General features: G+C 32.9%; 2 protein-coding genes and 1 long non-coding RNA gene across 3 annotated transcripts; 1 reads left to right on the forward strand and 2 right to left on the reverse strand.

The window, feature by feature from the left end:
- Position 1: 1 nt before the first annotated feature.
- Positions 2-2,229, forward strand: LOC106396147 (inosine-5'-monophosphate dehydrogenase 2). Its single transcript, XM_013836470.3, has 5 exons — positions 2-512; positions 696-1,291; positions 1,376-1,555; positions 1,661-1,918; positions 2,003-2,229. The coding sequence occupies exons 1-5, from the start codon at positions 107-109 to the stop codon at positions 2,072-2,074; spliced, it is 1,512 nt and encodes a 503-aa protein (XP_013691924.1). The 5' UTR covers positions 2-106; the 3' UTR covers positions 2,075-2,229.
- A 1,850-nt stretch (positions 2,230-4,079) lies between these two features.
- LOC106391266 lies at positions 4,080-6,083 on the reverse strand. The gene is made up of 2 exons (XR_001278487.3): positions 4,727-6,083; positions 4,080-4,600 (listed from the first exon to the last, which is right to left on the reverse strand). It is a non-coding gene; the product is annotated as an uncharacterized LOC106391266 (long non-coding RNA).
- A 2,710-nt stretch (positions 6,084-8,793) lies between these two features.
- Positions 8,794-12,052, reverse strand: LOC106364732 (organic cation/carnitine transporter 6). The gene is given in 2 exon segments (XM_013804247.3): positions 8,794-10,922; positions 10,924-12,052. Coding segments are annotated over 2 exon segments (1,560 nt in total). The 5' UTR covers positions 11,860-12,052; the 3' UTR covers positions 8,794-10,298.
- Between the last annotated feature and the right edge of the window lie 9,033 nt (positions 12,053-21,085).

Genomic DNA, 21,085 nt, shown 5'->3' on the forward strand with positions numbered 1-21,085 from the left:
CTTTTCACCAAGTCCTCCCCTCACTAAACCCTAGCTTTATCCTCTATCTGTTCACTTCTCACTCTCTCTCTCACGCTCGGCAGCTACGCCTTTTACTGTAGCTTCGATGGCTTCGGGATTCGAGGATGGATTCTCAGCGGAGAAGCTCTTCGCGCAGGGATACTCCTACACCTACGACGACGTGATATTCCTCCCTCACTACATCGACTTCTCCACAGACGCCGTCTCGCTCTCCACGCGCCTCAGCAAGCGCGTCCCGCTCTCCATCCCCTGCGTCGCTTCGCCCATGGACACCGTCTCCGAGTCCCACATGGCCGCTGCTATGGCCGCGCTCGGAGGTATCGGAATCGTCCACTATAACTGCGACATCGCCACTCAGGCTTCCGTCATCCGCCACGCTAAATCCCTCCGTGTTCCGATTGCCTCCGACGCCGTTTTCAAGTGCCCTGAGAATCTGATTGGTTCGGTTGATGACTTCGGTCCTTCTTCCTTCGTTTTTGTCTCTCAGACAGGTAAAAAGTTATCTCCTTTATATGTGTAAAAAGCTTACACAGTGATTATGATTGTCTTAGTGGTACTACTGTTTTTGTTTTGTTTCTCTCAACAGTTTTGTAATGATTTAAAGCTGTAATAATGTCTATGATGTAGGGTCTAGCGAATACTGAATGGACTTTTGTTGTTGTCTGAATGGGCAGGGACATTGACACCGAGTTTGTTGGGTTATGTCTCAAAATCGGAGTGGTCTTGTATGAAAGATGAACAAAAGGAGATGAAGATATACGACTACATGCGTAGCTGTGAGAGCAGAGACTACTATGTTCCGTGGGATATCGATCTCGACAAGATCGATGCGGTTTTGGAAGATAAGCAGAAAGGGTTTGTGGTTCTGGAGAAAGATGGTGAGACCGTGAATGTAGTGACAAAAGACGATGTGGAGAGGGTTAAAGGGTACCCTAAGTTAGGGTCAGGAACTGTTGGTCCTGACAAGAAGTGGATGGTGGGTGCAGCCATAGGGACAAGGGAGTCGGATAAGGAGAGGTTGGAGCATCTGGTGAAAGCTGGGGCTAACGTTGTGGTGTTGGATAGTTCGCAAGGGAACTCTATTTACCAGATTGAGATGATTAAATACGTGAAGAATTTGTATCCGGAGTTGGATGTGGTCGGTGGGAATGTGGTGACTATGTACCAGGCTGAGAACTTGATCAAAGCTGGAGTTGATGGGCTGAGAGTTGGTATGGGGTCTGGGTCTATATGCACTACTCAAGAGGTTTGTGCTGTTGGACGCGGGCAGGTAAATGAAAAAAAAAAGGTTTCGTTTTTTGCTCATACAGTTCTAAGTTGATTCTGTGAACTAATGGGATTGCTACTATCTTAGGCTACTGCTGTGTACAAAGTCTCGACGCTAGCTGCTCAGCACGGTGTACCTGTTATAGCAGATGGAGGGATATCAAACTCAGGTCACATTGTGAAGGCTCTAGTCCTTGGAGCATCAACTGTGATGATGGGAAGCTTCTTAGCTGGAAGCACTGAGGCTCCTGGAGCTTATGAATATCGAGTAATTGCACACAACTTCCTTCTTTGAATATTGATTCCAGCCAACTTCCAATGATTGTTTTCTCAAGGATTTTGCTTTTGTTGATCTGTTTTGTATTAATCGCAGAACGGTAGGAGAGTGAAAAAGTACCGAGGCATGGGTTCATTAGAAGCGATGACAAAAGGAAGCGACCAAAGATACTTGGGAGACACGGCGAAGCTCAAGATTGCACAAGGAGTGGTGGGAGCAGTGGCGGATAAAGGCTCGGTATTGAAGTTCATACCTTACACAATGCATGCCGTGAAGCAAGGTTTCCAAGATCTTGGTGCTTCCTCTTTGCAATCCGCTCACGAGCTATTGAGAGAAAACGTCCTTAGACTAGAGGTACCGCTGATATTTCTACTCCTTGGAAAACTCAGTTTCGTCATTTTTCATGTTATTGTTTCCGTTTTGATTGTTTTGAATTAGGCTCGTACCGGTGCAGCACAGATTGAAGGAGGAGTCCACGGACTGGTTTCTTACGAAAAGAAATCATTTTAGCTTTTTCTGAGTTTATTTTCTTATGTAACGCTGCAATAAAGACCTTGTCTCCCTTAATCTTTTTATCGTGTTTCGTTATGATATTTATGTTCTTGTTTTCAGTTTTGTATTAAACACAAAAAATGGAAAATAATAAAGCTGTTTGATTGCTCAAACATATTTGTACTGCTCTCTTTTTTCTCCTTCAGTAATACAAAATGTTTGATGGCTCAAACATTCAAAAACGGACCAAGGGGAAGTCAGACGTCACGAGGCTCTTGTTTCTCAGTTTTTGTTTCTACGTAAACGCCAACAAAGTGTTGGATTACAATCTACCATGTTCGGTTACAACTTGTAAGCTGCAATTAGTTTATAGAATCGATCATTGATGTTATTGATGTTATGACACTAAAGTATGCCTAATGCTTATATAATTCTAAAGTTTAAACTTTGATTTAAAGTTTTAAACAGTTTGGATTAGCATAACACCCAAAGATACCAACTTGTCCACTCTTGGTCTTGGTCATAGTCTAAACTGTATGGATTAAAGTATAACACCCAACGATACCAACTTATTCCACTCTTGGTAGCAACAATTCCACGTTGTTTAATAGTTAATTCCCAACAAACAATGCATCATAGTCATTTAATGGATACCTAAACTTTAAAATCAATCTTCGAACATGTCTGTCACACGTATATTGAGTCATGCTTTGGACCTCATTTAAATAACTGGAGAGATGGTTCATCCTGTGAGTTACATTTTCTTTTGAAGATTAGTCTCAACATTTCTTTTTTTTTTTTTTATGATCAAGAGTCTCAACATTTCTATAGTTTGAGATACCAAGCTAATAAAAAATTGTATCAAGTTTATTTATTTGTCAATTGTCATGTTTCAAAATAAAAGTTTCAACGTGATGCAAAAAGCAAAATAGTAGTAGATTTAAGTGATTTTGTTATCTTATGATTAGTTCTGTCGAAGATAAGATTCCACATTAAAAATATGAATTAGAAATATGAATGAGATTTAAGTAATGGATTTGGGCCACTGCACTTACCGCCGATTGATTTTAAGTTGGAAGCCCAAAACACTTATCATGGTATTAGAGCATGCCCACACCCTGACCCATTAATCTGGCCCGAAAGGAAACCCGTCATCCTACTAGCTGATGACCCATAGAAGGTTCAGTTCCGCCAAGATTGCTAAAAAAAGAGCATTGTCTCGGTAGGGGTATGATGGATTATGTGAGATTAATGGTTATACGCACCATTATCTCGAGGGAGGGTGTTAGAGATAAGATCCCACATTGAAAATATGAATGAAACTTAAGTAATATATAAGATACTTGGACATTTCCACTTACCGCCAATTAGTTTTAAGTTTGAAGCCCAAGAAACTTATCAAGTTTATACGTAGTTTTCTTTATAAAATATACAAACTAGCATATACAAGCATCATACTTTGGAAATTGCAAAAGTTAACAGTGGAGTCTGAAAGAAAGCAAATGAAGAACTATATATAGCAAGATGTGTGATCGGATGCTCCTAATATGCATGTGTCCCAATGAACGCCCATTCTCCTGAGGACATGATTAACCTCAATCTTTTAACCGGGGTTCTTAACTCATGATTTGACATTTTTTTGGTTTTTGTTTTTTTTGTTTTTTTTAACACTTTTCAGCTAAGAAACGGCTCTTATATCTCTTATTTAAGAGTTGGTTCTTAGCTTTTCTTAGTTAAAATATAAAAAAGCTAAGAACCGTCTCTTATCCGAAGCTAAGAACCCCATTTAAGAGAATCATGGTCTAACACTACAAGAAAAAAGGCTTTTATTAGCGGACGAAAAATGCTATCTAACGATACGATAGCGGTTTACGAAGCGCTGCATCATCGCCCGTCATAGCAGGTCAGACACACTAGATAGCAGTTTTTAGCACTGCTATTATATTATGATATACTATAGCGGTTTTGTATATGCAATTAAATATTTTTTAATAGTGTTGTTTTTGTGTTATTATTTACCTTATTAAAAATTAAAATAAATTTATATATCGAAATTGTTACAAATGTAAAACCGGTACATCAAAGTTAACCAAACTAAACCAAACAACTTTTTTAAAGAAAAAATAACAACTAAACCTAAACCTACTAAGCCGTTGTGTCTCTTGACTTCTCTCCTACTCCGCCTCTCTTCCTCTTCTTCTTTTTGCTCGGCTCCACCTCAACCACCACCACCAGCTTCCTCTGCCATCTCCACACCAAAGCTTCGTCAGATCCAATGTTGGTCTTCTTCATCTTCTCTCCTCTTCTATTTCATCCTCTCTCCTCTTCTTCAGAGACGCGGTGGAGTTAGAGTCTTGACCGGCGGATTCGGAGAGCTTCATCTCGGCCCAATCAAAAACGGCTCGTATCTGGGCTTCGTCATCAGGCAGAGGAGCATCGCAACAGGTTGGCATTGAAGACGGTGGTGCTTGAGCTTCGTTGCCATTTTCATCTCTGAGAAAGCTCTCCCCACTTATCCCAACAATCTCGTTACTTTGTTTAAATCTGGATAATTAGAAAAAATGGAAACACAAGAGACGAGAGAGAGGTTTGAGATTAAATTTTGATAAAGAGTAAAAGAGATGTATCTTGAATGACAAACGCAGCAGCAGAGTCTAGAATTGAAGGCACCCGAGGCGGTGTTGAAGGCACCAAAGGCGAAGTTGAAGGCACCAAAGTCCAAGTCGAAGGGGGATTGCTAAATCAAACTCAATATCCAAACTTAAAAAAAAAATAGTTGAGAAGAAGAGAAGATTAAACAGAGAAGACTCGAAGGGGAAGAGAGAGAGAGAGAGAGAGAGAGAGAGAGAGAGAGAGAGAGAGAGAGAAATGAATTGTGGTCGTTAGATTAAACTAATCTAAGGGTTTGTATTGCAATCCTCGTGATTCATGTATTGGCCAATAGAAAAGCCTTCTTTATTTTTTACCTTTTCTTCGACAACTCTTTGTTTTTCTTCAGTATACATTATTGTTTTTTGTTTAAGGTTCATGTATATTCAAAGGTTCGAGTTTGATTAATGATTTAGAGTTTAAATTAAAGTTTAATGTATTTACATTTCTTTTTAATTCTTTTAGAATTTTCCTAAATTTAAAAATTAGATATTATAATTTAACATTTGAAATATAAATTTGATTTGGATTTTGTAGATTTATGATTTTCAAAATTTTCATAATAGGGTTTGAAATTAGAGTTATATTAAGTATTTTTAGCACAAATTTAAGGGCTTTGTGTTATTATTTTGAAATTATTATACAAATTATAAGTTTTGTGCTTTATAGTTTATATGTTTGATTGAGGAATTAAGGTTTGTGTGTTTGGAAGTTATATATTAAAATTAAAAAGAATAAGTTTGAGTTCAAATTCAAGAGTTGAAGTTATAGTATGAGAATATAAACTTAGAGTTTTAAGGTTTATACTTAGAGTTTAGGGTTTAAAAAGTTCTTTAGAGTTAAGGGATTTAAAAAACCAAACATAATGTTTTAATTATTTTGATATTAAACATAAGCTATCACAATGTTTCCAATTATACTATTTTATCATAGCGTTTCTAAATATACAAACGCTATCTAAAACTAACGGATATGTCAACTATATCAGAAAGACAAAAAAAGTTATCCTCTACTGTTATCAAACCCCATTTTTTTGCATAACCCACTCCCAGATGAATAAAGACAACACCAGAGATAAGAAAAGTCAGAATCACATGCATTCTGCTGAAACATATGGGAAATTGCACCCCTAGGAATTTTACTCCATTATATGATTTGTTGAAGCTTTACCCATTTTTGGAGCGAGAGTTAATTTTCATTTTGGAAGAATCATGTTGGATAAATCTTAAATCTGGTGAGGTCCTGAGGAAAATGTGGTTAAATGTATTAGTGTTGTAAAACTATAGAATAGAATCTGTATGATTCTATTTTATTCATAAACATAAAGAGCCATTTATATATAAAGAATTACACCGTAAAAAAATAATGAAAAGACTAGAGAAAGAAAATACAAATATGAAAATACAAATATGGAAAAAGTACAAATCATAAACTAATAAGGAAAAGAGAAACTAGAGTTTCTCTCTCTCTCCAGCCACCGGCTCTCTCTCTCTCTCTCTCTCTAGGGCGCGGCCGTGTCTCTCTCTCTCTCTAGGTATGGGCCGGTTATGGACCGGGCCGGTTATGGACATCCACAATATGATTTATAACACTTCCCGTTGGATGCCATAACCATACAGAGTTTGTAATACGCTTTAGATGTTACCTCGTTAAAACCTTACCAGGAAAACCTAGTGGGACAAAACCATGGTGAAGAAAAAAGAGTACAAAACGTATTACTCCCCATGTTTTGAACATCACTGAAGGTCTTTCAGTCTACGCATCCCAATCTGATGCGTGAGCTTCCTGAATGTGCAAGTAGGAAGTGATTTGGTGAACAGGTCGGCTGAGTTGTCACTGGAATGCACTTGGACGACTTAGACCTCGCCGGCTTTCTGAAGCTCGTGCGTGAAGAAGAACTTAGGCAGTATGTGCTTCGTCCGGTCTCCTTTGATGTAGCCATCCTTAAGCTGAGCAATGCAAGCTGCATTGTCCTCATACATCACGGTTGGTGCGTCCTTGCCTTCGGTCATCCCACAATCAACTCGGATATGGTTGGTCATGGACCGTAACCACACAAACTCGCGGCTGGCCTCGTGAATAGCCAAGATTTCCGAATGGTTTGATGAAGTGGCCGCGATTGTCTGTTTCATGGAACGCCATGATATGGCCGTACCACCATGAGTAAAGTCGTAGCCGGTGTGTGATCGAGCATTGTGAGGATCCGAGAGATAACCTGCATCAGCAAAGTCAACTAATCCTTCTTTGTTATGGTTTGTATAAAATAAACCCAAGTCTTTCGTTCCTTGCAGGTAACGAAGAATATGTTTAATCCCGTCCCAGTGCCTTTGGGTTGGACAATAGCTTAATCTAGACAATAGATTCACGGCAAAACATATATCTGGTCGTGTGACTAGCCAGATACATCAAAGCTCCTATGGCACTGAGATATGACACTTCGGGACCAAGGACATCTTTATCGTCCATCTTAGGACAGAACAGATCAGTGTCCAGGCCGAGGGACCTCACGACCATGGGGCTAAATAATGGGTGAGAGTCGGCCATGTTGAATCTCTTGAGTACTTTTCTGTATATGCCATTTGATGCACAAAGATTCTATCTCTTATGTACTCAAGCTGTAACCCCAAACAAAACTTTGTTTTTTTTTCAAGATCTTTCATCTCGAATTCTTTCTTAAGATATTCAATTGTTTGGGAAATCTCTCCAGAGGTTCCTAGGATATTCAAATCATCAACATACACTGCTATGATTACAAAGCCTTGGCCGAATTTCTTTATAAAGATACAAGGGCTGATCGGATCATTCTTATATCTCTCTTTCACTAAGTACTCACTTAGTCTATTGTACCACATTCGGCCTGATTGTTTCAATCCATAAAGTGATTTATTCAACTTTATACAGTGTTGTTCTCGAGTACTCGATTTGTTTTTCAACTCTATACCCTCTGGCACTTTCATATAAATCTCATTATCCAGTGGCCCATATAAGTATGCAGTTACAACATCCATTAACCGCAAGTCTAATTTTTCTCTTATAGCCAGACTTATCAGGAATCTAAAAGTAGTAGCATCCACCACAGGGGAGTATGTCTTCTCATAATCTATTCCTGGTCTCTATGAGAATCCTTGTGCAACAAGCTGTGCTTTATATCTCACGACCTTACCGTGTTCATTTCTTTTCCTCAGAAAGACCCACTTATAGCCGACTGGTTTAACATCATATGGTGTCTGGACTATTGGTCCAAAGACATCTCTCTTCTTTAAAGATTTTAACTCCACGTTTATAGCTTCTTTCCATTTGATCCAATCTGATCGTTGAGTGCACTCATAAATAGACGTTGGTTCATGATCCTCATTATCATCATGATTTCAAGTGCTACATTGCATGCAAATATATCATCAATGTCGACATTCTTTCTGTTCCATTGTATCCCAGACAAGACATAGTTTATTGAGATCTCATTATTATCAGGACCTTCAGTACCTTGAATCTTGGCGTCCCAAGAATCAGTATTAGATACATCAGGACCGGCCGCATCTAAGCATTCATGATCGGCCGCGATCGCTATTAGGGTTTTGGGATCGGCCGCGGCTAAGTCCCGGGATTTAGGAACGGCTGCGGCCGTGTCTAGGGTTTTAACAACCTCGGTTTCAATCTCTGCACCTTTCTTAGTTTTCCGAGGGTTCTTATCTTTGGAACTTATTGGTCTACCACGTTTCAAACGTTGTCTAGACTCCGTAGCAACTTGATTGTGTCCCTCTTGAACATCAATTCTGATTGGTGCATTAGCAGCTGATATATATGATTTAGTCACTCTTTTCGGGTCAGCAAAGGAATCTGGCAATTGATTAGCTAGCTTTTGTAAATGTATAATCTTTTGGACTTCTAAATCACATTCCTGAGTCCGAGGATCTTGCCAAGATAAGGATGTTTGATTCCATGTAATCTTTTTTACCAGCTTATTGCTATCTCCCCCTAATGTTGGATGTTCAGATTCATCAAAGTGACAATCCGCATACCTGGACTTAAATAAATCACCCGTATTTGGCTCAAGGTATTTTATAATCATGGGGGAATCATATCCAACATATATCTCCATCCTCCTTTGAGGTCCCATCTTTGTTCTCTGTGGTGGTGCAATTGGCACATAGACGGCACAACCAAATGTCTTAAGGTGGGATATGTCTGGCTCATGACCCGTAAGCAATTGTAATGGGGAAGATCTATGTTCACTAGGAGGTCTTATACGAATCAGTTCGGCCGCGTGCAAGACCGCGTGTCCCCAAACTGTGGCCAGAAGCTTAGACCTCATAAGCAATGGTCTAGCTATTAGCTGAATTCATTTTATGAATGGTTTGGTCAAGCCGTTCTGTGTATGTACATGTGCCACGGAGTGTTCCACACTTACCCCCATGGACATACAGTAATCATTAAACGCTTGGGACGTTAACTCACCAGCATTGGTCTCTATCATTCCGATCTTAGCATAGTAAAAGGCCAGTAGAGAGCGCATGTATAGACTCTAGGACTTTCTTATAGCCTTGGCCGATCTCTATGATCTGAAAGAACTCTTTGTTTCCTTCGCCCTTAGTCTCAATATGAAAGCCATTCATTCGAATGTCTTTAAAGCTCAATAGGCTTCTCTTAGAGCTGGGTGAATACAATGCCTCAGATATCTCTAGATGTGTACCCTTAGGCAACATGATATTAGCCTGGCCGTAGCCCTCTATGAGACTTTAGAGACTTTTATATCAAAAACTTTCATTCATTAATAAAATAAGTTCAAAGCAATCAAAACATAGAAAACACAAAGCAAAGAACACAAAAACATAGATGTCGTATTGAACTTCATTCTTTTAAACAATCAGACGTTTCATACTCCATGAGATCGTCTTGTTCATGATTGAAATCATCTTCACCATCTTGATAAGTCATATGAGCTTCAGGATTATTCCCTTTCAAACTCTCTTGGTAGAGGTCAACGAGATGTTTGAGAGTCCTACATGTCTTAGCCCAATGGTTACCCATTCCACACCTATGGCACACGGATTTGGTCGAGTTTTGTGGCTTGAAAGATGTACGACGGCCTCGGCCATGACCATGGCTTCCATAAGAGTTTCCTTGGCCACGGCCATATGAGCTGCCTCGGCCTCGACCAAACGAGTTTCAGCCTCGACAACCACGTCCATGCCATTTTCCACGGCCACAGCCGTGTTGGCTATCACCCTGGACATGGTTCGACTCTTTCTTAGCCTCTACGGCCGCATGTGCCTCAGGTAATGGGTTTGTTCCAGGAGGTTTCAATGAGAAAATCTCATCAACAGTTCATTGTTCTGCTCAGCGAGCAAGAGAGAAGAGATCAGCTTTGAATCATTACAAAACTGTTGAGAGAAACCAAACAAAAACAGAAACAGTAGTACCACTGAGAATCATTTGATATCTTTGTGGATGAATAACAAAATATTATTTAGTTTTACACAACAATACTTCAACTTCAACTCACTTCTTATAAGTCTTTTACATCAACACAGACACCACAAATATTTGAAAACATATAAAGATAGAGCATTTATAATCTAAACTTCTAAATTCATCAACAATGGCTAGTGTTTATGGTTTGATCTCTCTTCTCTTGTTCTTCCATTGTATTACAGAGGCTTGAACCTTTTGTCTCGGGTAGAACCAAAACGAACAATCCAAAACCTGACATGGCAACTCCGAAAATCGCAAAGGATACTGATGGTAAATCTCTCCCAATGGAAGCAATGAGCGGACAACAAGCTCCTCCAACGACAAGAGCCTGTCTAAACATCATTGTCGCGGAACTTCTTACACAAGTAGGAAACATTTCAACCATATAAACCGCCATTAGGTTGAATCCGATTCTTGCACAGAAAAATGTCGCTAGCTCAAACGCAAACGCGATTCCTGTTTTTCCTAGAAGGCTGAGAACGAAACATAGCACTCCCGATGCTCCACCTAGTAAGGTATTCACTAGAACAGAGCTTCTTCTGTTGAACCTCTCTAATATGATCGGAGTGATAATGAAAGTAGGCAACTCCACCACTGCGTTTAGGGTTTCGCTCAAGTAGATGTTGACGTCTATATCTCTAGCGGCTAATGGAACTCCATAGTATGATATTCCCAACCCAAACAGTATGATCATAACAACTACAATCCTCCGAAAAGCCCACTTTCGGAAGAAGAAGTCCTTAATATATAGAGTACCTTGGCAGTTCTTCAGAGGTTTCTTGCTCCGGAGGTAACTGAGAAACTAGTGATTCCAAGTAGGGTTTGTTCTTGGATGACATGCTTTTGAGAACATTAATAGCTTCTTCGTCGTTTCCTTGCATGTGAAGCCACCTAGGTGATTCGAGTGCGAATATGTAGAGGAAGATACAGTAGAATATTGCGGGAACAGCTGTGTATAGATACAGAAATCTCCATGAAGAGTGTTGAGCAAGGAAGGCGATTCCAGACAATGACATAAACCCTAAAACAAAAAAGGTAAATGGAATCATCGTAGCTCTCGGTCTCCATCTGGTGGAGACTCGCTCACTGATGAGAACCAGCGCGTATGACCATGTCTGTGATCTCGAGAACCCGATGATAAACTTTAGCGTTGTGTAGATCCATACGTTGGTTGAGAAAATAACAGAGATTGAAGTGATTGACATTGCAAAGGTTGAGAACAATACTAGTTTCTTGCGGCCCAAGGAATCATCTGGGATTAAAGCTAGAACGAATCCACCAACAATGCCACCGATGTAGAAAGCAGAGGTAGGCATACCTCTGAGTAATGAGCTCGAGCACTCGAGTCCAAAATCTGAAATGACGGTTTTGTCCTTGGAGCCACCGTCCCATTCCCAGGCTGATCTTGGGAGCCGGCAGATGTCGGAAGTGGAATGATCGCAGATCGTGTGGTTAAGACAGTGCCACGTGGGGTATGCGTCTGTGTAAACGGTGATGAATATTTGCTGAGCATCGAAGAACAAAGCGACTCCAACGAGGATTACCTGGAAGAGTTGCCAGAACCCAAAATCTGATAGACTCTGTTCGACAATGTTGTCGAAAGTTAAAGCTTCTGGTCTGGTTTTGTGGTCGACGTCGGAATCATCGGCAGACAACAGCAATGGTTCTGACTGATCAGCCATTAAATATTGTTTGGGAGTTAGAGCTTTTTCTTTTTTGTTGAAGGGAGCTGGCTATTGGATGATAAATGCTCACTTATCAGCTATATATAAATCTGTGCTTTCATCAAAACACATCTCGGATTTATAAAGGGACTAATGAGAGTTAACTTTTATTGTTAGTGATTATAAATTATAGTAATAATTTAATGTTACCTAACATTATTAGTTATATATTTTAGTAAAAAATATTTGTATTGGTTTGATGATTTTAAATTACATTCAATATTTATTTTATTCAAAAAAAAAAAGTTTAAACTGACAACTTTGTTAAAATATAAGTACCACTAAGGCACTAACACCTTCTCCCTTAATCATGCCGTGTTTGGGTTTGATATGAGCTATTGTATTTAAAATGTGCTTGTGAGATGGGTGGGTTGATGAAGTCAATAGTATGAAATTAAGTTTGTACTAATTTGTTGTTTCTCTTTTAGTGCGTTCATATTTATAGGTCGCGTCATAAACATAGTAGTACCTCGGATCGGGTATCCGGACAATTTTAAGGTATCCGGATCCGGATCTTTATCCGGCGGATCCATAATTTTACTATTTTTATCCGGATCCGAGGTTCTCGGATATCCGAGTGTCGGATATCCTTATAAAAAATGTAATATCCGGATCCGGATTTGGATCCTTAAAATAAATAAAAAATAATATTAATATATATAAAATATTAACAATAATTTAAAAATAAAAATATATATAATGTTTTTAACTATTTCTATGTATAATATTACAAAATTTACATGAAATTTATATATACTATTATAAAAATGAAAATATATTAAATAAAATTAATTTTTATATATAGATATTACTATTTTTGAAATAGTTATTAATAAAATTTACGGATCCGGATATCCGGACTAAAAAAATCAAGATATTTGGATCCGGATCCGGCTTTGACGGATCCAACATTTTACTATCCGGATTCGGCCCCTCCGGATATCCGGATTTTCAGATCGGATCTGGATCGAATCTCGGATTGAATCCGGATCTCGGATAAAAGTCACATGCCTACCACATGTAATATTTGTAGAGACGTATTGAAGATTTTATGACATTGGATGAGGGAAAAGACATCAGCAAAGGAACATGAATATATCTGATCAAAGGGAAAAAAATCATTACTTCACCGGTTCACCCCAAGAGATATCATTCCTCATTACGTGATATTCTAGTTCCCCATGAGATATATTTCCTCATTATGTGTTACTAGGGATTAACCCGGGCTACGCCCGAAATTTTTATTTTTTTCTAATTTAAGTTATTAAATTATTTATATTTAGGTTATGATACATATTTATATAAATGTTAAGATGCATGTCATAATTAAAATTTATTTTTAAATTTTAACAAGTTAAATTAACATATTTTTTACTATTTATATATTTTTTTGTAATTTTGTTGGCTATCTAGTTATCATATTTAGCAAAACTATCTGTTGAGTGTTGGAATAAATGTTTAAGATATTTAATTAAACTGCATAGTATTTTCGGATCGACCACATGCTCGACAATCGATCGATCCGTAAAAAGATGGTCGATCTCCTTGGCCAGGTAAGTACAATTTTAGCAAAAATATCTTTGATTTTCAAATATTAAGTATATAACTATTCTTTTGAATATTTTTTTGAATTGTATTTTTTGATTAAATTATTGTATTATAATGTTTATGTAAATATTTTTTGTGATGTTTGAATTTGTGCTGTTAGTATACTTAACCTAGATGATATTGATGTTTAACAATTTTTTTTTTCTGGAAATAGAAAATAATGATATATCAAAACGTATCTAATACTTGTTAAATGATAGTATAATGTAAATTACATCCATTATTTGAAAATAACCATTTGTTGTTTTTATTTTTTTTAAATCAGAAATTATTTTTATTTAAAAACATTATTCATATATAATATAATAGTTTAAGTTTGGAAGATTAATCTATATATATAAATTATGTATATTTAAAAAAAAAAATTTAAGATATTATATATTGAGTAACTGAATAAAAGCTGAATTTCTTATCTTGAAAATGAAACATTTATATTTTTGTCTTCATGTTATACTCACCAGTCCAGCATTGATATTTATAACTTAGTATGTTTTTTAAAAAAACTTAGTTTTAAGTAATAAATGAATTTAATAAATTAAATTCATCACCTATAATGTTCTGTAAACTATATTTGAAAATTCTCTAAAATTATATTTTAAGCATAATATTACTATTATTTAATTTAAGTTATTTTAAGCATAATATATGCTAACCAAACTTAAATTATATTTACAATAGGACCATCCTAAACCGGTTAATAAACCAAAAACAATACTAAACCAACATGAACCAATACCTGATTCGGCGAGGAAAGAAGTGTTTCGGGATAAACGCTTGAATGGTTATTAACTGTAATGGTTTGATCATGAAAGAGTAATATGAATATTAACAATAAAATTATGGATTAGATTAATTTAAATTTGTAAGAATACCTTTGAGTCTATGAAAAGCAATTCAATTTCCATGAATAAGTTTGGCTTTTGGAAGTTGCGGGTTTTCCAACAATGAATCCACCTAACAAAAAGTTCGTTGTTATAAAAAATCTCCTTCAAGGTCATTAAAGGTTTTTGGGACGGCAAGAGTTGATGGTGGAACCATTTTTTTGCTCGAGTGCTTTGAAGTTTTCCTTAATAGTGTGAGGTTGATGTTGATGGAATAATGAATTTTATAGGGACTTTCTTGTTGTAAAACTATACATTTTTTTTTTGTTTAATGTGGTATTTCCATTTTTATATAATTTACTACCATTTTAAGATAGATGTACATTTTAAGATAGATGCAATGTTTTAAAAACCGGACCGGATACCGACTCGGCGTATCCACTGGATGACTGGTCGGACCGGTTCAACCGGTCGAATCGGGTTTTCTATTTATTATATATATAATAATAATAATATATATATATATATATAGTGTAATGAGTATTGACTAATATCTAGAAGCAGTTCTTTTACAAAAAAAAAATATATATATATCTAGAAGCAGTATCAAAAATAAATGAACTAGTTAAAATGTCAATTATCTCCAAGTTATGTTATCTTCTCAACATACCGAACGTTGAGAAAAAATATGCCTAAATCTGGTTCATTCACTGAACCATTCTTCTCCATTAACTAGTTAAAATAAAAGGTAGACAAGAGCAAAAAAATAATACATTATTACTGTTTTATCAAATTTTGTGGTTAAAGAAAATCAACGAATTAAACGATACTTACGTTTCTTACAATTGTGCAGTCACAAATCTTGTGGCAATGCAAGATTCAGATGATGAGATTGAGGATAGTGTAGGAGAGACGGAGAGAAGACAAGACAAAGATAAAACGTTTGCGTTTCTTTTTCTTTTGGAGAAACTATTAACAAACTACGGCTATTAACTATCAATCAAGGATTAGTTTATAAGAAAACCCTAATCAAATTTTAAATTGTATCAGAACCGGGTTTTAGTGTTGACCCGGGTCACCGGTTTTTCCGGTTTTGAACCGAGTTTGCCGGTTTTTATCCAATCCGAGTTTTGAACCGAACCGGACTCGGCTTACTTAACGAGTCACGGTCGAACCGGTCCGACCGGCCGGTCCGGTCCGGTTTTCAAAACCTTGGATAGATGTTTAAATCTTAATGTCTTTTTTCCATTTTTTAAAATGTTTATTTCCATTTCTTATATTTTTTATTTACGTAATATCTATATTTATATTTTATATTTTAAAATAGATATTTAAATCTTAATGTACTTTTTCCATTTATTTTTTAAATTGTGTATTTACTTATATTATATATTTTACATTTTAGGATAGATGTTTAATGCTTAATGAACTTTTTCCATTTAAAAAAAAAATTGTGTATTTTCTTATTATTATATATATAATTCATATATTATATATTTACATTATTTACTTATTATTTATTTTCCTGTATATGTATTTCCATTTCTTGTACTTTTATTTAGTTAATATCTCTATTTTACATTTTAAGATAGATGTTTAAATCTAAATGTACATTTTCCATTTTCTTTAAATTGTATATTTCCATTTGTTATACTTTCTATTTACGTAATATCTATATTTTAAATTTTAAGATATATTTTAAAATCTTAATGTAATTTTCCATTTTTAAATTGCGTATTTACTTATATTATATATTTACTTATTATTTATTTTTCTTTATATTGTGTATTTCTATTTCTTATACTTTCTATTTACTAATAATTTTATATTTTAAGATAAATTTACATTTTAAGATAGATGTTTAAATACTAATGTACTTTTTCCATTTTTTTAAATGGTGTATTTCCTTTTCTTATACTTTCTATTTGCGTAATATCTATATTTTACATTTTAAGATAGATGTTTAAATATTAATATATTTTTTCCATTGTTTTTAAGTTGTGTATTTCTTTTTCTTATATTTTCTATTTACTTAATATCTATATTTTACATTTTAAGATAGATGTTTAATATTTAATGTACTCTTTCCATATTTTAAAAATTGTGCATTTACTTATTATTGTATATATAATTCATATATTTATATATTTATAATATTTACTTATTATTTATTTTTCTATATATTGAGTATTTCTCGTTCTTATACTTTATATTTATTTAATATCTACATTTTATATTTTAAGATAGATCTTTAAATCTTAATGTTTTTTTCCATTTTTAATGTAAAACGGCAATGTTTAATAGAAGAACTTGGACAAATAGTCAAATAGTTATATTTATGTTTTTTTTTCTTTTTTTATAAAATGGTAGTGTTACATTATGGAGATAAGCCATTTTTTTAGTGAAAAATGGTAATCTTACATATGTTTAATGTAGTTTTTCCATTTTTTTTTATGTTTTATTGTTTACATATTTTTGTTATTTTTAAATGTAAAATGGTAATCTTACATATGTTTAATGTAGTATTTCTATTTTTTATGTTGTATGTTTACATATTATTTATTATTTTCGAAAATATATATAATGTGTTTTTTTTTTACAAAATAGTAATGTTACATTATGGAGATAAGCCGTCTTTGTTTTAGTGAAAAATGGTAATCTTACATATGTTTAATGTAGTTTTTCCATTTTTTATGTTGTATGTGTACATATTTTTGTTATTTTTAAATGTAAAATGGTAATCTTACATATGTTTAATGTAGTATTTCCATTTTTTATGTTGTATGTTTACATATATTTATTATTTTCGAAATTATATATAATGTTTTTTGTTTTTTTTTATAAAACGGTAATGTTACATTATGGAGATAAACCGTCTTTTTTTAAAGTGAAAATGGTAATTTTACATATGTTTATTGTAGTTTTTCCATTTTTTATGCTGTATGTTTACATATTATTTATAATTTTTGAAAATTAGTAATATTAAAATATAAAACTATATTTTATGCCACGTATCATCTTTCGGGATAAGTTTTTTTGCTGATGTGGACGCTTTATAGAGCCTCAAAAGGTCTCTTTTATTAGTAAGGAATGTCCCTTTTATTAGTAAGGATTATTTTTCTTTATATTGTGTATTTCTATTTCTTATACTTTCTATTTACTAATAATTTTATATCTTAAGATATATTTACATTTTAAGATAGATGTTTAAATACTAATGTACTTTTTCCATTTTTTTAAATTGTGTATTTCCTTTTCTTATACTTTCTATTTACTTAATATCTATATTTTACATTTTAAGATAGATGTTTAATATTTAATGTACTCTTTCCATATTTTATAAATTGTGCATTTACTTATTATTGTATATATAATTCATATATTTATATATTTATAATATTTACTTATTATTTATTTTTCTATATATTGAGTATTTCTCTTTCTTATACTTTATATTTAGTTAATATCTATATTTTATATTTTAAGATAGATGTTTAAATCTTAATGTTTTTTTCCATTTTTAATGTAAAACGGCAATGTTTAATAGAAGAACTTGGAAAAATAGTCAAATAGTTATATTTATGTTTTTTTTCTTTTTTTATAAAATAGTAGTGTTACATTATGAAGATAAGCCATTTTTTTAGTGAAAAATGGTAATCTTACATATGTTTAATGTAGTTTTTCCATTTTTTTTATGTTGTATGTTTACATTTTTTTGGTTATTTTTAAATGTAAAATGGTAATCTTGCATATGTTTAATGTAGTATTTCTATTTTTTATGTTGTACGTTTACATATATTTATTATTTTCGAAATTATATATAATATTTTTTTTTACAAAATAGTAATGTTACATTATGCAGATAAGCCGTCTTTTTTAGTGAAAAATGGTAATCTTACATATGTTTAATGTAGTTTTTTCATTTTTTATGTTGTATGTTTACATATTATTTTTTAAAAATAAAAATGTAAAATGGTAATCTTACATATGTTTAATGTAGTATTTCTATTTTTTATGTTGTATGTTTACATATATTTATTATTTTCGAAATTATATATAATATTTTTTGTTTTTTTTACAAAACGGTAATGTTACATTATGGAGATAAGCAATCTTTTTTTTTAAATGAAAAATGACAATTTTACATATGTTTAATGTAGTTTTTCCATTTTTTATGATGTATGTTTACATATTATTTATAATTTTCGAAAATTAGTAATATTAATATATAAAACTATATTTTATGCCACGTGTCAACTTTCGGGAGAAATTTTTTTTGCTGATGTGGACGCTCTATGGAGCCTCAAGAGGTCCCTTTTATTACTATTGTATATATAATTCATATATTTATATATTTATAATATTTACTTATTATTTATTTTTCTTTATATTGAGTATTTCTCTTTCTTATACTTTATACTTAGTTAATATCTATATTTTATATTTTAAGATAGATTCTTAAATCTTAATGTTTTTTTCCATTTTTAATGTAAAACGGCAATGTTTAATAGAATAACTTGGACAAATAGTCAAATAGTTATATTTATGTTTTTTTTTCTTTTTTTGTCGGTAATGTTACATTATGGAGATAAGCCGTTTTTTTAGTGAAAAATGGTAATCTTACATATGTTTAATGTAGTTTTTCCATTTTTTTTATGTTGTATGTTTACATATTATTGTTATTTTTAATGTAAAATGGTAATCTTACATATGTTTAATGTAGTATTTCTATTTTTTATGTTGTATGTTTATATATTATTTATTATTTTCGAAATTATATATAATGTCTTTTGTTTTTTTTTATAAAACGGTAATGTTACATTATGGAGATAAGCCGTCTATTTTTTAAGTGAAAAATGGTAATTTTACATATGTTTAATGTAGTTTTTCCATTTTTATGATGTATGTTTACATATTATAATGTTTTTTTTTACAAAATAGTAATGTTACATTATGGAGATAAGCCGTCTTTTTCTAGTGAAAAAGGTAATTTTACATATGTTTAATGTAGTTTTTTTATTTTTTATGTTGTGTGTTTACATATTATTTTTTAAAAATAAAAATGTAAAATGGTAATCTTACATATGTTTAATGTAGTATTTCCTTTTTTTATGTTGTATGTTTACATATATTTATTATTTTTGAAATTATATATAATGTTTTTTTAATAAAACGGAAATGTTACATTATGGAGATAAGCCGTCTATTTTTTAAGTGAAAAATTGTAATTTTACATATGTTTAATGTAGTTTTTCCATTTTTTATGATGTATGTTTGCATATTATAATGTTTTTTTTACAAAATAGTAATATTACATTATGGAGATAAGCCGTCTTTTTTTAGTGAAAATGGTAATTTTACATATGTTTAATGTAGTTTTTTCATTTTTTATGTTGTAAAATGGTAATCTTACATATGTTTAATGTAGTATTTCCATTTTTTATGTTGTATGTTTATATATATTTATTATTTTTGAAATTATATATAATGTTTTTTGTTTTTTTTTTATAAAACGGTAATGTTACATTATGGAGATAAGCCGTCTTTTTTTTTAAGTGAAAAATGGTAATTTTACATATGTTTAATGTAGTTTTTCGATTTTTTATGATGTATGTTTACATATTATTTATAATTTTCGAAAATTAGTAATATTAAAATGTAAAACTATATTTTATGCCACGTGTCATCTTTCGGGAGAAATTTTTTTTGCTGATGTGGATGCCCTACAGAGCCTCAAAAGGTCTCTTTTATTAGTATAGATTCTAATATTACGATAAATATTTAATTTAATATTTCTATTTCTTATATTGTGTATTTAGTTATTATTTATTATACTATACATTTTTTCAGATATATGTTTAATTTAGTTTTTTTATTTCTTAATTATATATTTACTTATTATTTATTTTTCTTATATTGTATATTTACTTATTATTGTTTAATGCAATGTTTCTATTTCTTATATTGTTTATTTACTTATTATTTATTTTTCCTTATATTGTAAATTTACTTATTATTTATTTTCTATTTTTGAAATAATAATGCCACGTGTCATATTTTGAGAGAATTTTTTTCCGCTGATGTGGACGCCCTACGGAACCTCAAAAGCTCCATTTTATTAGTAAGGATTCTTTGTTATATTTGAAAACGTAGTAACTTTATTAAGATCATTTAATGTCAAGTATTTGAAAAGGTAATTTACCAACTAATTCTAGGTGTTACAAATCGTTGTAAAACAAGAGAATATAAACTGTATGTTTCTGTCTATTCATAAACATAAGGAGCCCTTTATATATAGGGAATTATACCGTCATAGAATAATAGAAAGATTAGAGAAATGAAATACAAATATGGAAAGAGTACAAATCATAAACTAATAAGAAAAAAGAAAACTAGGGTTTCTCTCTCTCTCTAGGTATGGGCCGGTTATGGACCGGACCGGTTATGGACATCCACAATATGATTTATAACACTTCCCCTTGGATGCCATAACCATACAGAGTTTGTAATACGCTTTAGATGTTGCCTCATTAAAACCTTAACAGGAAAACCAAGTGGGACAAAACCATGGTGAAGGAAAAAGAGTACAACACGTATTACTCCCCCTGTTCTGAACATCACTGAAGGTCTTTCAGTTTACGCATCCCAATCTGATGCGTGAGCTTCCTGAACGTGCAGGTAGGAAGTGATTTGGTGAACAGGTCGGCTGAGTTGTCACTGGAAGCACTTGGACGACTTGGACCTCGCCAGCTTTC

This window comes from Brassica napus, chromosome C5 (genome assembly GCF_020379485.1).
Source record: "Brassica napus cultivar Da-Ae chromosome C5, Da-Ae, whole genome shotgun sequence".
Lineage (NCBI taxonomy): Eukaryota > Viridiplantae > Streptophyta > Magnoliopsida > Brassicales > Brassicaceae > Brassica > Brassica napus.